The sequence below is a fragment of the Typopeltis vanoorti genome, chromosome 26 (assembly GCF_054136105.1).
Source record: "Typopeltis vanoorti isolate ZY-2024b chromosome 26, IOZ_Tvanoo_1.0, whole genome shotgun sequence".
NCBI lineage: Eukaryota > Metazoa > Arthropoda > Arachnida > Uropygi > Thelyphonidae > Typopeltis > Typopeltis vanoorti.
Window position 1 is genome coordinate 29,994,907 of NC_143574.1, and position 19,754 is coordinate 30,014,660.

At 35.9% G+C, this 19,754-nt stretch overlaps 1 protein-coding gene across 2 annotated transcripts in view; it reads left to right on the forward strand.

Moving 5' to 3' along the window:
- Window positions 1-19,754, forward strand: part of CtBP (C-terminal binding protein) — a 182,766-nt gene that overhangs the window by 97,150 nt on the left and 65,862 nt on the right. For both annotated transcript variants that reach the window (XM_090414912.1, XM_090414913.1), the window contains exons 3-6: window positions 8,179-8,338; window positions 13,216-13,373; window positions 18,609-18,753; window positions 18,867-19,073. In XM_090414912.1, coding sequence (XP_090271038.1) covers window positions 8,290-8,338; window positions 13,216-13,373; window positions 18,609-18,753; window positions 18,867-19,073 — 559 coding nt within the window. In that variant the 5' untranslated portion in view covers window positions 8,179-8,289. The remainder of the gene's footprint in view (window positions 1-8,178; window positions 8,339-13,215; window positions 13,374-18,608; window positions 18,754-18,866; window positions 19,074-19,754) is intronic.

Consider the following 19,754-nt stretch of genomic DNA (forward strand, 5'->3'; position numbering starts at 1 on the left):
CATTTGTGACTGCAGTTATCTCAGCCTCTCTACCTGCATGATCGGTGCAGTTCGAAGAGGGCAGGCAGCTGTCTTCTTTGAACTGCACAGATCATGCAGTTGGGGCTAGGTACTTAAAGAGTTCAGACTGGTTGTTGGCATGAGGAGAGCAGTAGAGATAGCATATGAATTTGGTAGAATGAGTTAGTGATTTTTAGAAAAAGGAGTTCATTATTAGGAGATTGCAGGTTAGATACTCTTTGGCATGGTGTCACAGCTCACCTCTCAGGTTAAAGGAGACAAAGAGTGTGTTGATGAGAAAGCAGAGATAAGTAGTGTTTGAGGAGATTGAGAGTTGCATTTCTGGCAGGAAACATAGGTGAGATTCTGCAGACTGTAGGTGGAAGTGAACATGATTAAGGTTAAATCTTGAGACTACATATATTTGTGCAATGGTTTTGTGAAGTTTGACTGCATGGGTCCCACAGATTCCCTATGTAGTGTTTGGATTCAGGTTTCCACACCAGTTATTTTCAGAATTTGTTTTTCTCACTTAATATTCCCTCTTTATAATTAATTGTCTATCCATCGTCTCCACCTTAATGTTTCTCTTCCAGTTCTTGTTATAACACTTCCTTTATTCAAATTGTGTGTAGATCTACATGTGATAAGGGGCTGGTACCTTCCAACTTGTTCTTCATATGAATACAGATCTGCTTTTTTATTAAGTGCTGGAAGTTTGTTCTGTCTCTCTCAGTAATCGTGTTCCCTGGAGTGTTGACACATTACAGTTTTTTGGGGTCGAAGTTGCACTGTTCAGCGAGCCTGCAAATGTTATCCTTTAGCATTGCACTGATTTCAGAATGGAACACTCTGATGCCATTGTGCAGGGTGTGCCAAAAGTCACAAAGGTGTTTCAATATTTAATAACTCCTTTATTTTTTGTTTTAGACAGCAATGGTTGGCCGATTGGTAGAGTAGATTGCTGCTAATGGCTCACGCAAAAAGTTAAGCAGATCTGAGTGCAGTTAGTAGTTGGAGGGGATCAATCATTTGATGCTGCTGGGGACTGGCCATTCTCAGAGGGTTAACTTTGGCCTGCAAACTGATGTATGTCAGACCTCTGTGGCCTCAGGGCACGCGGGGGATATGACATTTTTTGTTTTAAATTTACAATACCATAGCATCATATTTAGTATATATAGGAAATAAATTTCCACTAGGTGTGAAAAATCAAATCTTGTAAATGGTGTCCATTTTCTCCTTCACAAATGTGTCCTTTCTAAAGCATTTCATGACACCTCTTAGTGTTTCTGGTTCCAGTGTTCCGATTTTGGCCCGAATATTGCTCTTCAGCTGTTGAGGTGTCTAAGCTTGTTTACAAACTTTTTCTTTGAGATAGCCGCATAGGAAGAAATCAGGAGTCATCAGATCTGAAGAACGCGATGGCCAGCTTATGTTGCAACCACAGGAAATTATTCTTCCCTCAAAAATTTGTCTGAGCATTTGGATTGTTGCCTGTGCTGTGTGAGCTGTCGCTCTGTCCTGTTAGAACCACGTCATGTTTATCTTGAAGTGCTGTGAGTAAGAAATTTTCGATCATAGACCGATATTCATCTCCTTTAACATTGACAGAATTCCCAACATGGTCCTCAAAAAAGTAAGGTCCGGTCGCTTCTTCCAACATCACCCCATACCAGACTGTACACTTAAGAGGGTGCAGTTCCCTTTGGTGAATTGCCCTAGGATTTTCCGAACCCCAAAACTTGCAGCTTTGTTAATGAAGCCATTCAAATGAAAATGTGCTTCATCTGACCTTATCAGTTTGTGGATAAATTCAGGATCTCCTTGCTAATTTTTGAAATCTGTGGGCATAATCTAATGGTTTCAGCTGTTGCACAAACTGGATTTTATATGGAAACAGGTTCAATGTTTTCAGAATACTCTGGAGTGACATCCAGCAGACTCCAACCTGTCCAGACCACCTTTGAGTTGGTGTTCTCTGGTCTTCTGCAACGCTTTCCCTTACTCGCTCTACTGTGACTTCGTTCCTAACCAAGCACGTTCTGACTGTTCGTGGAAGGTAGCTTACTGAATCCTGTTCCTCAAAGTGAGCAATCAAACTTCTAATCATTGATTCACTTGGAGAATCTCATGCCGTAATGGCGACAATATGCTCTTTGGGTCACAATTATTGATCTTTGGTTTTGATAGTAAAATTTCACAATTTGTGTTTGCTGTTCGGTCGTAAATTTTTCCATGGTTAATCTCCAAGGTCTTCTTTATAAAATCTGTCTAGAAAAATAAAACAAAAATTAATTAAAAAAGTTACTAAAAGTTCAGACCGCTTCGTGAGTTTTGGCCCACCCTGTACTTCTTGTTTTCTGCCTCGATCTCATCTTGAACTGATGAGGCAGTGGGGTCATGAAGCTTGCTGGTGTTGTCAGTGATAGGCATGTTAACTTTGAAACCTTAATCTTGAATTGTTTCGAACTTTTTCAGTTGCAGTGATTTTCCTGGAGAACATTTTGTCTCATATTATCCCTCTTTATCAATATTACCAGCGCCTGCAGTTCAGATACTCTCAATTTGTTCTCATAATTTATATTCCATAATTCTAATCATCTTTGTTACTTTTTTTCATCCATTCTACAGCTCTTTTACCTCCCTCCAAACCCAGGAGACCAAATCTGCTCACAGTAGTCTGGGGACAGTTGTATAAAGTCCTTGTAAAGAAGAAATACTACTTCCTTTTCCTATTATTTGTTTCAACATTGCAGTTTTCTTCTAGGTTGTGTTTGCAGTTTTGTTATGTGCCCTTTTTAACTTTAACTTCAAATTCCTATCCATTATAACTCCAAGATCAATAGCCTCATCAGGTTTTCATGGCATAGTACTACTAATAATATGCCATTGAAAATATCATCATGCCAAAGTGCATAACTCTATACTTAGTGCATAACTAACATTGAATTGACAGCCAGTATCATTTGCCCATATTTTCTTGCCTATACTTGCATTATTAGCAAACAAACATCTGTCACAGATCCTTTGCAATATTATTAATGTATAGAGTGAACTACTACGGTCCAAGAATAACGCAGGGATATATTGAATTTGGCAGATTCATGCCTGATGTAAACCACTTTCTGATACTCATCAACCACCCACTATCCAAGTCAATGGTTATATTCCAATCTTATATTCTCCAGCTTATCGAGCAGCCTTTCATGTGGTATTCTGTCAAATCCCTTAGTAAAGTTGGACATCATAATGCATCCATTCCCTTTATCCAACTCACTATATCATTATAAAATACGAGCAACTTTATCAGGCATGATTTTCCTTTAGTAAACTCGCGCTGTTTCCTTGAAAAGTATAGATTGTCTATTAACTCATTTTTGTATGTAAGTTCTTACCACTTTCTCTAAAATTTTCACCCATTCCAGAGATAATGATAGGTCAGTAGTTATACATTGGTTTTTGTATCAATTTTTATCTTTTACAATGGACTATCATATATTTGTTCCATTCCTGTGTTGATCTTTTCTGAGCTGAGACTCAAGTTATACAAACATGTCAAGGACATTGATAATTCAGTTAAACACTCCTTTAGCATATACAGGGTGGTTCAAAATTCCACGTACAAACTTTGAGGGGAGGTAGAGAACATCAAAATCAACCATATTCACATAGGAAAGCATGACCGGAACTGTAAGGTACTAACAGGGATACAAAGATACAGAGATAACACAAGGCAGCGAGTAGTGTAGGCATAATTGAACAGTTCAGTAGTAGTTGGATACATAATATGGTTTCACATCAGGTGCTCAAAGTTACGACCATTAGCAACGATGCATGCCTGACACCGACGATGCATTGATTGCTGTACATTTTCGAAAAAATACCTGGAGTTTCTCGGATATTAGCAGCGGCGATGCCGAATCTTGCCACAAGGTCCATGTCAGAGGCAACAGGCGTTTCATATACCATGATTCTAAGGGTCCCCCACAGAAAGATCAATGCTCGATAAATCAGGTGCTCGATAAATCAGCTCGATAAAGCGTGGGGGCCATGCGACAGGTCCACCACGCCCAATCATCGAGCCCCAAAGAACCTGTCGAAATACGAATGCACAGAAATGTCAAAATCGTCGTGTTGGAACCACATCTGCTGATGCACAGTCATTGGAACATTGTTCGGTAAATCCGGCAGAACTTCTTCCAGAAAGGTCTAATACTTCTGGGAGTCCAGTCGGGGTGGTAACAGGTATGAGCCGACTAAACAGTGAGCGACGATACCTGCCCATGCATTAATGGCGAAGCGTTGTTGTGCATCATGTGATCGCACAGTGTGTGGGTTCTCATGGGACCACACGAGCATTGTGGTGATTGAAGACCCCTTCGCAGGTAAATGGAGCTTCATCCACGAACAAAACACAAGTTGGAAAATCTGGGTCTACGGCACTTTTCTGCAGAAATCACTGTGTGAATTCCACACGGCGAGGATAATCTTCGGCCATCAGTAACTGGACCCATTGCAGATGAAATGGATGTAAGGACTCAAGTGCAAAACACAATACACTGGATCAAGATACTCCTATAACAGAGGCAATGGTGCATGTGCTTGTCTCTGGATTATTGTCCATCACATGCAACACCTCCTCTTCAATGGCGGGTTTTTGCGTTGATCGTGGCTGCCCACTATCATGTCTGCGATCCCTGAATGATCCATAGTCACGCAAATTCTGATGCAAATTCGCAAACATTTGGTGATGTGATACTCGTCTGTTTGGGTACCTTTCACAATACATTCGTACAGCAGCTCGTCCATTACCGTCAACTAACCCATAAACGAGGTGCATGTCTGTCATCTCAGCATTTGTAAAACAACACGTGTTCTTCATACGACGTCTAAAGCTTGAATGAGGAAGCCCCAATTGCTCACCTGGAGTGCCGGCGAATAGCACTCCAGGTGAACAAAGCACGAATTGTTATCCAGGTTTTGTTACAGCTCTTGAACCACATTCTCATTCTCCACTGTCTCTTAATCCAAGTTAGTAGTAGCACTGTGCACCATTACACATGCCTGGTTGATAAATCTTAACAAAGTGAACACTCATTATTAGAACAGTCTTTTTGATAAATTATACATGGTAATAGAAGTTAAATTTGCTGTGAAATATTCCATTTACTTTCCTCCACACAGGATATTTAAATTATCAGTATTTCATTACTGTTATAACTATGCCCTTCTTACCATGGAATTTTTTTACCATTAGAGTATTCACATTTCAATAACTGCATTTGAATGACTTTATTTTGACTTATCAGCAATAAAGTACTTATATTACATTGTTTTGTAGTAATTGTATAGGTTTGCAAGTTGGACTATTTCTTTGTCCTCTTATGTTAACTTATCTCTTCCTTTTGTGCCAGATACATGCACAAGCACTTTTGTGTTTCAAGGTATGTGGACCTTTTGTTGATAATTTGAAAGTAAAAGGCCCTTTCAATATTACTGCCATAAATCTAGGATACAAGGATTATTTATAAAATTCAAGTAATGGAAAGGTGGTATTCTTTGCTTATTCTGTGATGGGGTTTTCCTCCTCAAAATTTCAAATAATCAAACTAGCTGGAAAACATGCATAATTGAAGACTATACACAGTAATTCTTCATGTCTGTTAATTGTATGTGTTCTTCTGGCCAGTATGCGTGTTTTGCTAAATGAAGCATTCTAAGTTTATTGGAAGAAACTACTTTTCATCCAAATGAGACAGATAATTCACTTTCAATTGAAAAGCTCCTATAAAGTTTCTCGTGTCGCAAAGGTTTCAAACCTAGATCTTTCCAACTAAATGGTATCATTATTACTGACTGAACAACAGAAGCCTTCCACTTGAGGAGTATTTAAGTTTTGTAAGAAATCATTTCCAGTAATAAATATCCATTACCTTAATTTCGAGGGGATTTATGCTTTGTGCTTCATTTTACAACTCATGTTCTCATATTCTAAGAAAATTTAAAACTAGTACGAATTTTATTTCATCTGTTGTTGGGTTTGTGTAAAATGCTTTCTTCTGCATTATCAATATACATCTTTGATATTTCAATATGAATGAGATTTTGTGTTTTGCTTAGTTATGAAATTAACAGATTTCATCTCTCACGTGAAGATAATTGCAAACATCCATGCCCACAGTAAAATTTGAATCTCCAGCCTTTCAGTTGGAGAGTTCATAGGCTAACCATTTGGCCAGCCAGGCTGGCAATCAAATATGACAAATGCTCTTTTGTGTATTTTGCAAGCAAAAAGTGCATTAATCACTTCCACTATGCTGAAATAAGTATTTGGAGAAGTAGGTTTCCAAGAAACCTACTTCTTGCACACACACTTCAATAATCTGTGGGTTCTACTTTGGTCATCACACGTTTACTTGCATGGTTTCTGTGTGCATGTGGTAATGAGTTATGTATTTGGATATCATTCTTTTAATGTGACACATCCATCATATCTTTCCATAGTTTAAGTGCTGAATTTTTGATCATGGTTCTTGACCATTATCTGATCCACTAAAGGAGTTAAAGAAAATACAAATGGAATGACAATTAAAAATAATAAGTATGTGTTAGGATATTGTGTTATGCTGCAATAGAAGAAATTTGTCTCTAATCCTACGAGGGTTGTTTGAAAAGTTTCGTAAAAAAAAATAAGTTGAACACATTTTTTTGGGGGAAAAAATCACCTTTATTTCTCATCATAGTCTCCATTGAGGTCTACACATTTGGTCCAGCGAGTTTCCAATTTTTTCATCCCATCTAAAAAGTAGGATTTGTCAAATTATGCAAAATAGTTATTGACAGCTTTGATGACATCCTCGTTCGAAGAAAATGTTTTCCCTCTAAGCCGAATTTTTAAGTTTGGGAACAAGAAGTAGTCACATAGGACCGAGTCTGGAGAACACAGTAGATGTGGAACCAGTTCGAACCTCGATTCGTGCCATTCGGCCATTGCGATGGCTGATGTGTGTGTGTGCCAATCTTGACCGTTTTTCTTCAGTTCTTCTTTTAAATAGTCCAACAATGATGCATAAGAAACTCCTGTTATTGTCTTACCCTTTTCCAAATAGTCTATCAGTATAATTCCTTGGGAATCCCAAAAAGCAGTGGCCATCACCTTCCCAGATGACAAAACAGTCTTTGCTTTTTTCAGCTCTTTCCCAGGCATCGTGCACTGTTTTGACTGCTGCTTGGACTCGTGTCTATATACTAGAGAACATATGCTTATGCTTAATACATAAGCATTTAGATGAAGTACAATATTGGGACAAAGAAACAATAAAAAAAAAAGATCCTTGTTTAAACTAGACTCTAAAAAGCCGCAAAGAGAATTATTCCTAAAGCCTCTAGTGGATTCTGTTGCCTCTATTGTTGGCCTGGTGCTGAGTGAATAGTGTCTCCACTCTCCAGCCAGTAAGTCAGGAGTTTAAATCCAACTGTAGGCAAAGGTGTGTGTTGAATGTCTTTAGGCATAGATGAATTTCATTGCTTGGTGTGAGACTACTGCTGCACTTAAGTCCTGTGTTTGGTCTTTAGCACACAATTGTAAAGTATCTTTTAGAAAACATGTTTTAGCATTCTTCCAAAAGAAAGAACACTAAAAACTATGAAGATATCAAAAGTAACATTTCCCGGATTATTTTGTTGCTAACTTGACCTTTTAATCAGCTTTTAGATGTAGTTTCTCTTTACAAATATTCCTCTAAGTATAGTAACATTCTTTTCTTATAAACATGAGTGTTTTTCCTTCCAGAATAAACTCTACAAGCAATGCATATTGGAGGAAAAGCAATGGGCAAATGACTTTCATTTCTTTTATTGCTGTTAAGAGATTTATGTTTTATGGGACTGTTCCATAAAACTGCATTATCCAACAGCATTCCATATCTGTTAGCATTCTTCCTTCTAGATCATTACGCATTTATCACACTTGCCCATTCCAATCAGAAAAGGATATAATGCAGTTTGTCACTTAATATCATGGACTTTTGGATATATATTTGTTATAATCCTCTAATGAAATGAAAAAGTCATAATTATCCTCATAACAATCATTTCAAATTTGCTGTAACATACTAATTATGTTAGCCTTAAAAATATTTTAACTTCATAGAGTTATTCATTGTATTCTTTTAGATTTCTTCAAAAGAACAGCAAACTTTCATTCCTTTAATTCCTAAATACCTCTAAAAAGTGGTGTGGAATTCTGCTGCCAACATCCCTCTTGTCAACACGTGGTCTGCACTTATGGACAAAAAGAAGCCAATCAAAAGGCCTCGTATGGACAATACACCTAGTAAGTTTGGGAAAAAATTAATATTTTTAGAATAAATTTCCATGTAACATGAATAATTTAATATAGTATAGCATTCCTCACAAAGAACTTGGTTGACAATCTTCCCCAGCCTTTTTCAGCCAGAATTTTGGATATAAAAAGGTTACTGTTGCTTTGTAATATACAGTATATTTTCAACACCTGCTTCAGTTAGTGTATATGAGATGTTGGCTAGCCAAACTGCAGTAGATAGCATATAATAAATTTAGCCGAATAAGAAACTCAGAGTTTCATGCCGAATATAGAAACTATATAAAGTTCGGCAATTCCAAGCGTAAGCAAATACCTGGATAGTGCACCAACTGACCCTTAAGGTTTAGTGCAAGCTGAGGCAACTCATAGCAAAGGTGGAGCAAGCTCCGATCACTATTCTTGATATTTACCCATAATGTGAACTTAGCTCCTAGAAGCTGTATTACTGTTCTACATTATGAGAGAAGCTCATCACTACCCAGACCGGTTTCAACCTTTATTGAGGTCTCATCAGTGAGTAGGTAGACCTAGTTAATAATACCAAGTTTGTAGCGAACAGAACTTGCATCCCTTCTATGAGAATTGCCAAGAGGTGTCCTAATAAATTACTAAATATATGAAGAGCCAAAGGCTTCGATTTGGCGACATAACTTATTTAAGTTAAGGGATATTACATCCCATATTATTTCTTAGCCGAATAAGAAACTCAGAGTTTCATGCCGAATAAGAAACTCAGAGTTTCATGCCAAATATAGAAACTATATAAAGTTCGGCGATTCCAAGCGTAAGTAAATACCTGGATAGTGCAGCAACTTACCCTTAAGGTAGTGCAAGCTGAGGCAACTCATAGCAAAGGTGGAGCAAGTTCCAATCGCTATTCTTGATATTTACCCATAATGTGAACTTAGCTCCTAGGAGCTGTATTACTGTTCTACATTATGAGAGAAGGTCACTACCCAGACCGGTTTCAACCTCTATTGCCTCATGATGTTGCCTCAGCTTGCACTACCTTAAGGGTCAGTTGCTGCACTATCCAGGTATTTGCTTACGCTTGGAATCGCTGAACTTTATATAGTTTCTATATTCGGCATGAAACTCTTTGAGTTTCTTATTCGGCTAAGAAATAATATGGGATGTAATATCCCTTAACTTAAATAAGTTATGTCGCCGAATCGAAGCCTTTGGCTCTTCATATATTTAGTAGTTAGTTTAATCCTTTATCCAAGTGTGAGCAAACAAAGTTTGCGCCTGAAAATATCTTCAGGACTGAATATGGTGTTGTACTACCTTTACTGCGGTAAGGTAGTACAACATCGGGCAACTCATAGCAAAGATGGACCAAGCTAACAACGCTCGTATCCCAGTATCTCCCATAATGCAAAACACATCTCCTTGCAGATATGTATAATGTTATGCATTAAGGGATTGGCCACTACCCAGACTAGTTTCGACCTTTATTGAGGTCTCTTCAGTGGGAGCCAGGCCCAGAGGTGAAGATGCCAGGCAGAAGCTATAGCGAGGTCATCTTTACCTATAGCAGTTGCCAAAAGGTGTGCCACCTTTTTTTATTAAATTACTCTGGATTTAGAAAAAGAGCTAGCAGCACCAGCATTTGCCTACGAAGTGGCTGTGTTTTGGTTCTTAATGAGGTGGGTGTACTATCATGATCTTTGTGCTGGCCTCAGGATTACAAATGTTTTCACCTTTTCATTATTGAACTTTTGCATTTATTTATCTTTTACCTATTGTTATTCACATTATCAACATACAAACATACTGTAGGTTCACAAAAAAATAAAAATAAATCTAAAGATAGTATATCTTTAGATTTACTATTAATAATACCCAGTGGTTCATGTCAAAAGTCCCTAGTTCTGGCAGTTGACCCGAGCAAATTGTTAAATTTACGAGAATTTTGTGAGCCAGTTGTTAAACCAACCAATGGTACAAACTGAAAGTACACTTCAGTCCACAATGACTAGCAGGTATTTGGGTGATAAGTTTGTATATGGTAACATGTTAAATACAACTTGGGTATGCTTATTTCAGTAGCTTTTGTGCTTCCTTTCCCTCACCCCCTTCTCTACGCAACAACCTGTGTAGGGATTTTCTCCATTAGTAGTTTAATGGGAATATTAATTTTCAATAAACATCTGTTTAAATTTGTCTGGTGACTTCTTAAAGTGACATGCCCAGGAGAAATTAAGTGAATGTTTGCTAATAATGTAATTTTAAAAAGGGAGAACTCATGTTGATCTGTTTTAAAAAAATTATATATAATCCTGCTACAGTAACATTCTTTGAAGAAGCTGAGGAATAATATATGTTCCTCCCATGTGAGTTATACGAAGAATTCTGATGCTCCTATTAAAAAAAAAAAGAAAGAAAGAAATAAAGATTAAGGAAACAATGCAACATTTTAAGATTATAGGAGAGATTATGAACATGTGCATGTAGCAGTTGGGAGGGGGTATTGTGTTAATGGAACAAAACTTTACTTCTACTTTCTCTTTCAGCTGAAACTCTGTTTTCATTTGGCAGTAGGGATGTTTGCTAATATGAGGAAGAAACTTAGAATCATAACTTAAAATGGATTTTTATAGCCGGAATGAATAAAGTAACTTTTGTTTAAAATTAACTTTGTTCATCAAATTGCTTTACGAAACAGTGTTGCTAGAGACTGTTTTCAGGCAAAATATATATGGTATTCAATTGGAGAATATATCAATATTTGACATCAGTTCATTTTTGCCTTCTTGAAAGCACATCCAGATTTTTCTGGTAATCTGGCACAGTCATAAAATGGCCACTGATGATATAGTGTCTTATTCAAAAATAAAATAATTTTTTAATAAGCATTTAACATGACTTTTTAGTAGAGCATTCACATTCCTATTACATCTAGTTCTTTATGAGCAATGCTCTATCCATGATCTATCCTTTAACTCGCACCTATTCTCTAGACCTAACAATTTCTGATTCCTGAAAAAGTGTTACATCAATGAGGGTCACTTTTATTTCAAAGAATAGCAGTAGAATACTAGGAAAAAAGGGGAAAAAAATTATTCTGCAAATTGACTTGAACAAGGAATGGGTAATGGTTAGTCACTACATGTGTTTTAAATTAGAGTAAAGTGGGGAAATGCATATGCAGATTTTGTCTGCCTCAGTAGCTCAGTTGGGTAAGGCATGGATGTTTTGAATGCTTACTCTGCAGACTTGTATAGCCCATTGATCTTGTCTTGCATAGTTTTTCAAAGGAAAATTCGAGTGGAAACTAAATGTCTGAATGAAAAAGGCTGCAGTGAAATCTTGTCATTAATTAATCTAATTCTTCACATTTGTTATGAATTATTAATGACCTCTCTCTCTCACTCTCTAGATTCGAGAACTATATTTCATGGTGGACATATCTGCATGTTATAGGGATAATAGTCATTTAACATAATACCTAGAATAAAATGGAACCTATTCTCTTAAATACAGAGAAGACAACTTACACAATATGTTTGCATCAAGAAAGATAGCAAGTCAAAATTTTCCTGAGAAGAGAAATATCATTGTAAATACAGATTTATTATTAAAAGTAGAAAATGGAGAAAGTTCTCTTTAATGATACTAAAAAGATAGTTATATGTAGAGATTGGTAAGTTTTGTTCATTGGTGTAATACAAAGTTTTTCCAACAAGAAAGAGAAGTGATTGGAATAATCAAAGCTGTGAACTGGATTTGCTATCAATTTGAGAAAGTTCTTGTTTCTCAAAATAGGTCCCAGATTACCTAATCCTAGTTCACTGATACTATAGACCTTGTCGAATGTGAATCACATTGGAAAAATAGTTAAAGAAGAAAAACTGTTAATTAATCAAAATGTGACTTTAATAGAAGGGGTCAAGTTTAGAAAACTTGATTTCTGCTCAAATGGCAGTTGTGCATTTTGATCACTCACCAAGACTATTGAATGCATTAAATGAATACTGTAAATGTTATTGATCATGTTAAACCACCAGCTAGGTTGGACATGTGGATACCCAACAAGCTGGGACTTTGAATCTCATCATGGGCATGAATGTCTGTGAATGTCTCTGGGTATGAAATTAGTCTCCCACCTAAGTTTTGGAGGCCTGGAGTATGAAAAGTTTCACGTTTGGTCTCTAAGCAGGATTTCCTTTTTATCCAATCCTTTATATCAGTATTAGCACTTTTCATGGTGCTAATACTGATATACTCTATGTTCACAACCTTTCATGGGTGGAATTCATTCACATAAAAAAAAAATAATAAATAAATAAAGTAGTAATAATCATCAATTGGATAACTGTAATGTATAGTATACACAGAGCTAGTTACAGAATGTAGTTGCACGTGGTGATCCTACAGTAATCTCAATTTTGACATTTTAGGTATTTTCACAAATATCAAGAAAACCAAAACAAAGTAGCAACTCTTAGTCATGTAGCTGCCTGAATGAGAAGCACAAAAGCTGAGTGCTATGCAGTTTTCTCTTGTTGAAATAGCATCATTGTAATAATGTTTAACCTCTTGCACAGTAGAGATGGATAAAACTCATGCTAGTACACTATTATTGAAAAGAGAAAAAGCTTATTAACATTATTAAATAATGGTAGTTATGATTTTTAAGTTCTGGAGTTCAAAAGCAATGGAGATTTAAAAAAAAAAAAAAAAAAGAGAGGAAGAGATTGAATCATCTATGTATGATTAGCATAAAATTAAAGGCATTTTATTTTTTATTTACATATTATTACCTCAGAAGTGTATAGTTGATTCTTACAGAAAAAAATAGAAATAAACTCTTAGCATTCATGATTTCTTTATTTCCAATATATAATGTTTTTCTTTTGTAGTTGGTGCTCGTGCTCCTATCCCAAACGGCCCCATGCATACACGCCCACTTGTTGCTCTCCTGGATGGGAGGGATTGCTCTGTTGAAATGCCCATCTTAAAAGATGTTGCCACTGTTGCCTTCTGTGATGCCCAGTCAACACAGGAGATTCATGAAAAGGTAAGATTCTGATGACTTGTAGAGGTATGAAGCTGCTGCATCTTGTAAATAAAAATTCCTTCAGTATGAACACACAACTAATCATTTCCTGGATTGTATCCTTAAGTTCTGCACAGTATATAGGAAAGCAGTACTGAAATCATATGACCTAAGAGAAAACTTACTTGGTCACTTTAGTCTGTCTCTTAGGTTTCAGTGCTTATATTTGTCTTTTAAGGCACTTCTGGCTTCATAACTTAGTTTTGATTTTGATTTTTCTCTAAGTCTTTTTCCTATTGTCCATTCTATTTAATTGACCATACACCTTGGACTAAATATGCAGTATATTCGTGAGTACTAATAATGTCTGTACTGACATGAAAGCCATCTGTTCATGTAATTAATTTTCTCTTAACTCTTAGGTCCTTGCGTTAAAATTGGCATGAATATTGTTTATCATGGTTATTTTAAGATGCATCTAAAGAATACTTTTTCAAGCCACTTCACGGTTCCAGTGAGTAGGCTGGTGATCTCTGCTAGGCAATAAAATTCATCAGTCACGTGACATCTATGTGGTGCTGTAAGATTAATTGTAGGAATCCACATTACAAATACCCAACTTCATTCTATTCATTAAGTATATTTTTGTTATGATTGTTAATTGCATGTGTTCTCTATCTTTTAAATCGTATGTTATCATTTAGAGGAGTTGGTAAAGACTTCATGTCTCTAAATATTTTATATGAAATTCAAATTAGACACTTCATTAGGAAGTGAGCAAAATCAGAACCCTTATTTAACCCTGCGATTGTTGCAGCTGATCTGACAGATGCAAACAAATTGTTTAATATAAATATTCTTACACATATCCAGTGTATAGCTTAGAAGTCACGACTAGCTGCGCATGTGTATATTGCGAGTGATATTCCACACAGTTATGCAAGGGTGTGTGATATTTGATAGTAAATTGTATCTTTCAGATACTGCGAAACTCCGATGTCAGTATAGTATTAATTTAGTGTTTTTTTTTTTATTATTATTTATTTACCATTGAAAATGACTAGAAAAATATATCGATTGGATAATCCATCTGATGTTGAAGAGATTCAGCGAATGTTACTCGAGTCCGATGATGAGAATGATAGAGTTGAATGCAAAGATAAAAGTGATTTAGAAGATGATGATTATGTGGAAGTTCATTCAGAAGATTCGGATACCGAACAAGATATTTCTAGTGAAGATGAATTAGAACACGAATGAAGAGTATTTTGATTCTTTATCCTTGGAAAGGATAAAAAATCAGAATGGAGGAAAAATCCAATAAGAAGACAAATTTGAATATAGTTGCAGAATATTTTGTGTCAACTTCCGTTAGTTCAGCCAAACGCAAAAAATGCCAAGACAGAACTTGGAATAAAATCTAATCTTATTATATACAAATAAATACATCGATTCTATTTCGAACTGGTATTCAAAAGAAAGAGATGCTAAACAAATTGAACAAAACAGAATTGAAAGTTTAGGCCTCTTATATCTAGCTGGTTTACATCACAACAATTGGCTAAATTTTTATTCTTTATATTTCTTTATTCAATAATGTCTAGATTGTATAAAAAACGCAAATATAATACACTATCATGTATTATATTTGCGGTTTGTTTGTTTTTTAATTACATTTTAGCTCATACCAGTAATGAATGTATCTCTCTCTGATACACGTGACCTAAGCTGCAATTTTTTCAACTGCAAACTCCAGAGGGTTAAGATGCTTTCTTGATCCAAGTCATACTTAAAGTGACTGCAGTCAGTTTTAATTTGATAATGTAGCGTATGTTTTTTCTAAGAGCAAGCATCATTGTTCTCCAACTCCAGCATAGATGACAAAACGTGAGACTGAAGAACTTGGGTAAACCCAAGTTCTTCAGTCTCATTGTGTGATTTTATGTGGCCTACCAGGTTGTATTGTGCTCTTGTTGCTTCAAGGCATTTGTACTTCACGGTAGTATTACTTATATAAGATCAAGGTAGCCACAACAGGGTAGAAATTTCCCAAACTGAGTTGTTGCGAAGGTGACATCCTGTGATAGTGCCATGTCAAAAATCACAAGGTCTTTGGTGTGTCCCATTTTACTGTTAATGTTTTGTCTATGAAGATAGTAAGACCATGTGTTTATACCTGTAAGAATTGTGGTTGTGATGTATGTAGCCATATCCACTGCTACAAAGGAGTGTCTGGATATTTTTGATCACATAATGTATCTTGTAATTTTTGTTTCAAAGGATGATCTGAATGGCAAAATTAAACAAGCCAAAATTGTCTATTCTACACTTTTCATGATAATGAATGGTGTCAGGTTATAAGAATGCCATTATGAAATATAACATTTCATAGTTGCTAGAATAATTGTTTTAAATGTTGGTTATTGTTCAAAAACTAAAAATTGTCTATTACTTTCCACAAAATTTAACATCCTTACAGTACAGGGTGTTCGGGATAAATTTGACAGTTTCGTAAGGAAAAAGAAAATCTTCTTTGTATCTATTAAATTTAATGAATTGACAAAAAACATTACAGGCAGAGTTAATTACAATACTATCAACAAGATTTACTCAAAATAACCACCATTAGCATCGATCACAGCTTCAATCCTGCTTCGGAACCTCGAACAAGCTGATGCTACAGTCTCCCTGGGAAGGGCCGCAAAAACTGTTTTAATTTTATCCATTAACTGGGCTTTTGTATTACTGGAAGTGCGATTGGTGTCTTTTTCAACTGCGCCCCATACAAAATAATCTATGGGGTTAAGGTCTGGGGAGTTTGGAGGCCAAACATTTGGACTGGTGAAGTCGTAGAAATTTTCAGACAACCATTTTTGACTTTTCCCAGAGGTGTGGCAAGGGGCCGAATCCTGCTGCCATACATACGGCCTACCATTGGCTACCCTTGTTATCCAGGGCTTGACTACAGTGTTTAGCAACTCCACGTAGCCATCTGAAGTCAACCTGAGGCCCTCTTGGAAAAAATGCGGAGGCATCACATTGCCTTCAGAGGATACACATCCGAAAACCATCACAGTTTGGGGAAATTTAGTCTGCATTACACGAGGAATGTCCTTTGTACTGTATGCAAGCCATCTGTTATTCTGCGTGTTGTGTTTTTGATCCTGGCAAAAGTTTTTCTCATCGGAAAAGAACCAGATTGTTTGTGGTTCCGCAGGATGTTTCACTTTGCTTAGAAGTTTCTTCGCGTTTATCAAACGTTTTTCACGGGCCTTTTCTGTAAGCAGCTGACCTTTGCGGCGCTTGTATGAGTAGTAGCGGAGGTCTTCATTGAGTGCAAGCTTCATAGTAGAGGCTGCAACATTCATTTCACGTGACAAAGCCCGAATTCCAATGCCAGGGATCTTCAACACCTGTTCCTGCAGATTTGCGAGGAATTCTGCTGTACGAACGCAATCAGATCGTCTGCTAGGGATCTTTCTTCTTGCTACATCCTCGTAGTCACCATTGCAAGTCTCTAGTTCATGCCTGATTGTTTTTACTGTATTCAGGGAGCATTGGGCAGCAGTCGAAATATCCTTATTTTGATGGCCGGCACGAATCATCATGATACAAGTTATTCTCTTCCATGATTCAGGTGGGTTCCAGCTATCCATCCTTTCTGACATCTTGTATATGAATGAAGAAGGGTCCAACCTTTTAAATGAAGAGAAGTGTGTGTTAATACATGTAACTTACGGAAAAATATAATTAATTATAAATATGTCAAATTTATCCCGAACACCCTGTATATATAACTTTTCAAAATTCTTCGTAATTCCTGATATGCCCTCTCTCAACTGGTGTATAATTTATTTTATAGTACTACATTACATTACCATCAGCTTCTTATGAAACATTTTCTGATAAATTAATCTGTTATTGATCAGGACTCCACTATTATCATATCGATGATAGTACTTCTAGCTTCATCAGTAAACTTTGGTGTTCTTTTTCTTCTTCTTCTTCTCTCTCTCTCTCTGCATAAAACATCTGTTGTGCTAACCTGTGTGCAGACCTAATTCATTTCACCACTATTTTGTAAAATAGTGTTTTTGGCTAATTTCTCCCTTATTTCGACATTAATCACAATATTTTTTAATTGAAATTGATGAAATGTGAATAATAATTCTACGGAGTAAAAATCTATGGAGTAAATGTCTTATTTACTCCATAGATTTTATTTCCATAGTATTATTTTTTTTCCCCCTTTTATTGCTAATTATGTCAGAATGGCAATATTTTAGTATCTCCTTTCTTATTGAAAGGTTTGTACATTGATGATAACTGCTGTCTGCTTTTAATTTTGAGATTGGTCATTATCTGACTTTTCCATGCTCATTTTATTAAAATCAAGCATGATTTTTCATTCTCTCATATCATCATTGACATTTACTTTCTGCCAGCACTAGGTAAAGTTTTGTCATCTAACTCACAGATTGCCAGATCAGCTTCATGATGAATACCAACAGGGTATACCTTAGAAGATGGGGGATTGGACTTTCGCCAGATATTCTGTTCGGTTGTAAGAAGGGTAGTGATCCTTTCCATAATGCATAGCATTCTACATGTCCGTAAGGGTATGTGCTTTGCATTATGAGATACTAAGGCAAGTGATGTGGAATCCTTATCTTCTATATATGAGTTGCCCAGTCCTGAAAATACTTCAGGTGTAAACTTTATTTGCTTACACTTGGATAAAGGATTAAACCAAGAATATAATTTCTTGGTAACTTTAATTCCTGTTCAGTTATCTGAATTCATTATGTTAAGATCAGCATCTGTAATAGTTGTGAAATGCAAACAAAAATAAAAATATTTTCCTTTGTATTGCAACTACATCACAGCTTTCTGTGATACAAGTTGTACCTGTAGAATTTTTTGTAAACTTAGTAATCTTGCTTTATAATAAAGCATTACTGTTATGGCTGCCATTTTGTCTTTGTTTCATAGCACATAAAACTCGACACAACTTTACTATTTTGTACATTATAGATTTCAAGGTAGTCTACTAGAAAACAGGTGGCAGTTATCCTAAAAGAAAGGAAGTGTTGAATTCTCTTCTTAGTTACATTTACAAAAGGTTCCATTTCTGAGATTGGGTTCACAAGTTAACCTTGCATTTTTATTTGCTGATTTTAAATTATAAAAATTACATATGAACATAATAAAAAAAGTAAAAATTAACATGGCAAAATGAATCTTTATTTCTTTAAGGTTTTAAATGAAGCTGTTGGGGCACTAATGTGGCACACAATAACATTAACAAAAGAAGACCTTGAAAAATTTAAAGCATTAAGGATTATTGTTCGTATTGGTTCAGGCGTAGATAATATTGATATCAAAGCAGCAGGAGAACTAAGTAAGTAGAGAACATGTTCCCTTATAAAATATATGCATGTTGCAGATAAAAGTTCGATGTAATTTAAAATATAATAAAATTTTCATTTAACTGAGTTGTACTTTCTATATTAGGTATAGCAGTGTGCAATGTACCTGGGTATGGAGTGGAAGAAGTAGCAGATACTACGCTGTGCCTCATTCTAAATCTTTATCGAAGAACTTATTGGTTAGCTAACATGGTTCGGGAGGGTAAAAAGTTTCAAGGTCCAGAACAGGTTCGAGAGGCAGCACAAGGATGTGCACGCATCCGGGGTGATACTTTGGGAATCGTTGGTTTGGGTAAGTTATAATTATTGTTTATATTAAAATAAGAATATTGTGACAAAAAAAAAAAAAAACTGCTTAGATTTTGCATTCTATAATGTATTATTTACATGAGTGACCTTGAGTAATGTCCTGCAAAATATTTAATTTTCAAAATGAAGATAAATTTGTTTCTCTTTCTCTAAGCATGCATAGCAAGAATGCATTTATCTGAAGCTTTATTGTTATGTAAATAAACTGCTTAAGTAAAAAATAAGCACTTAAATGCTACTGTCTGACCACAGAAGCCAGATCCCTGGCTAGCAGATTGTCAAGAAGAGTCGGTTCATTTTGAAAGGGAGAAAGGAATTAGCAAATGTAGGAATTCGTCACCAACTCACAAAATCAAGTGCTTTATTATACAATTTTCGAACTTGTACAAGCAAAGTAGTCAATACTTTAAAAACTAGAATTTTCATAAAAGAAAAGCTAATTTTCAACGTATAGCAATAAAAACTCATCCCACAAAATGCATTGATTATCAGAATGAATTTGCCTTCTTCTGCCATGCACAGAAGTGTCAAAGGGTCTTCCATCTGTGGTCAGACAGTATTTAAAAATAGTTCAGCGACCTGATGCATATCAAGTATAGTATTCCCCCCCCCCTCCCCATTTGTTTTAACAATCCTTTCTGTTGAAAGTTTTTTCACTTGGTTA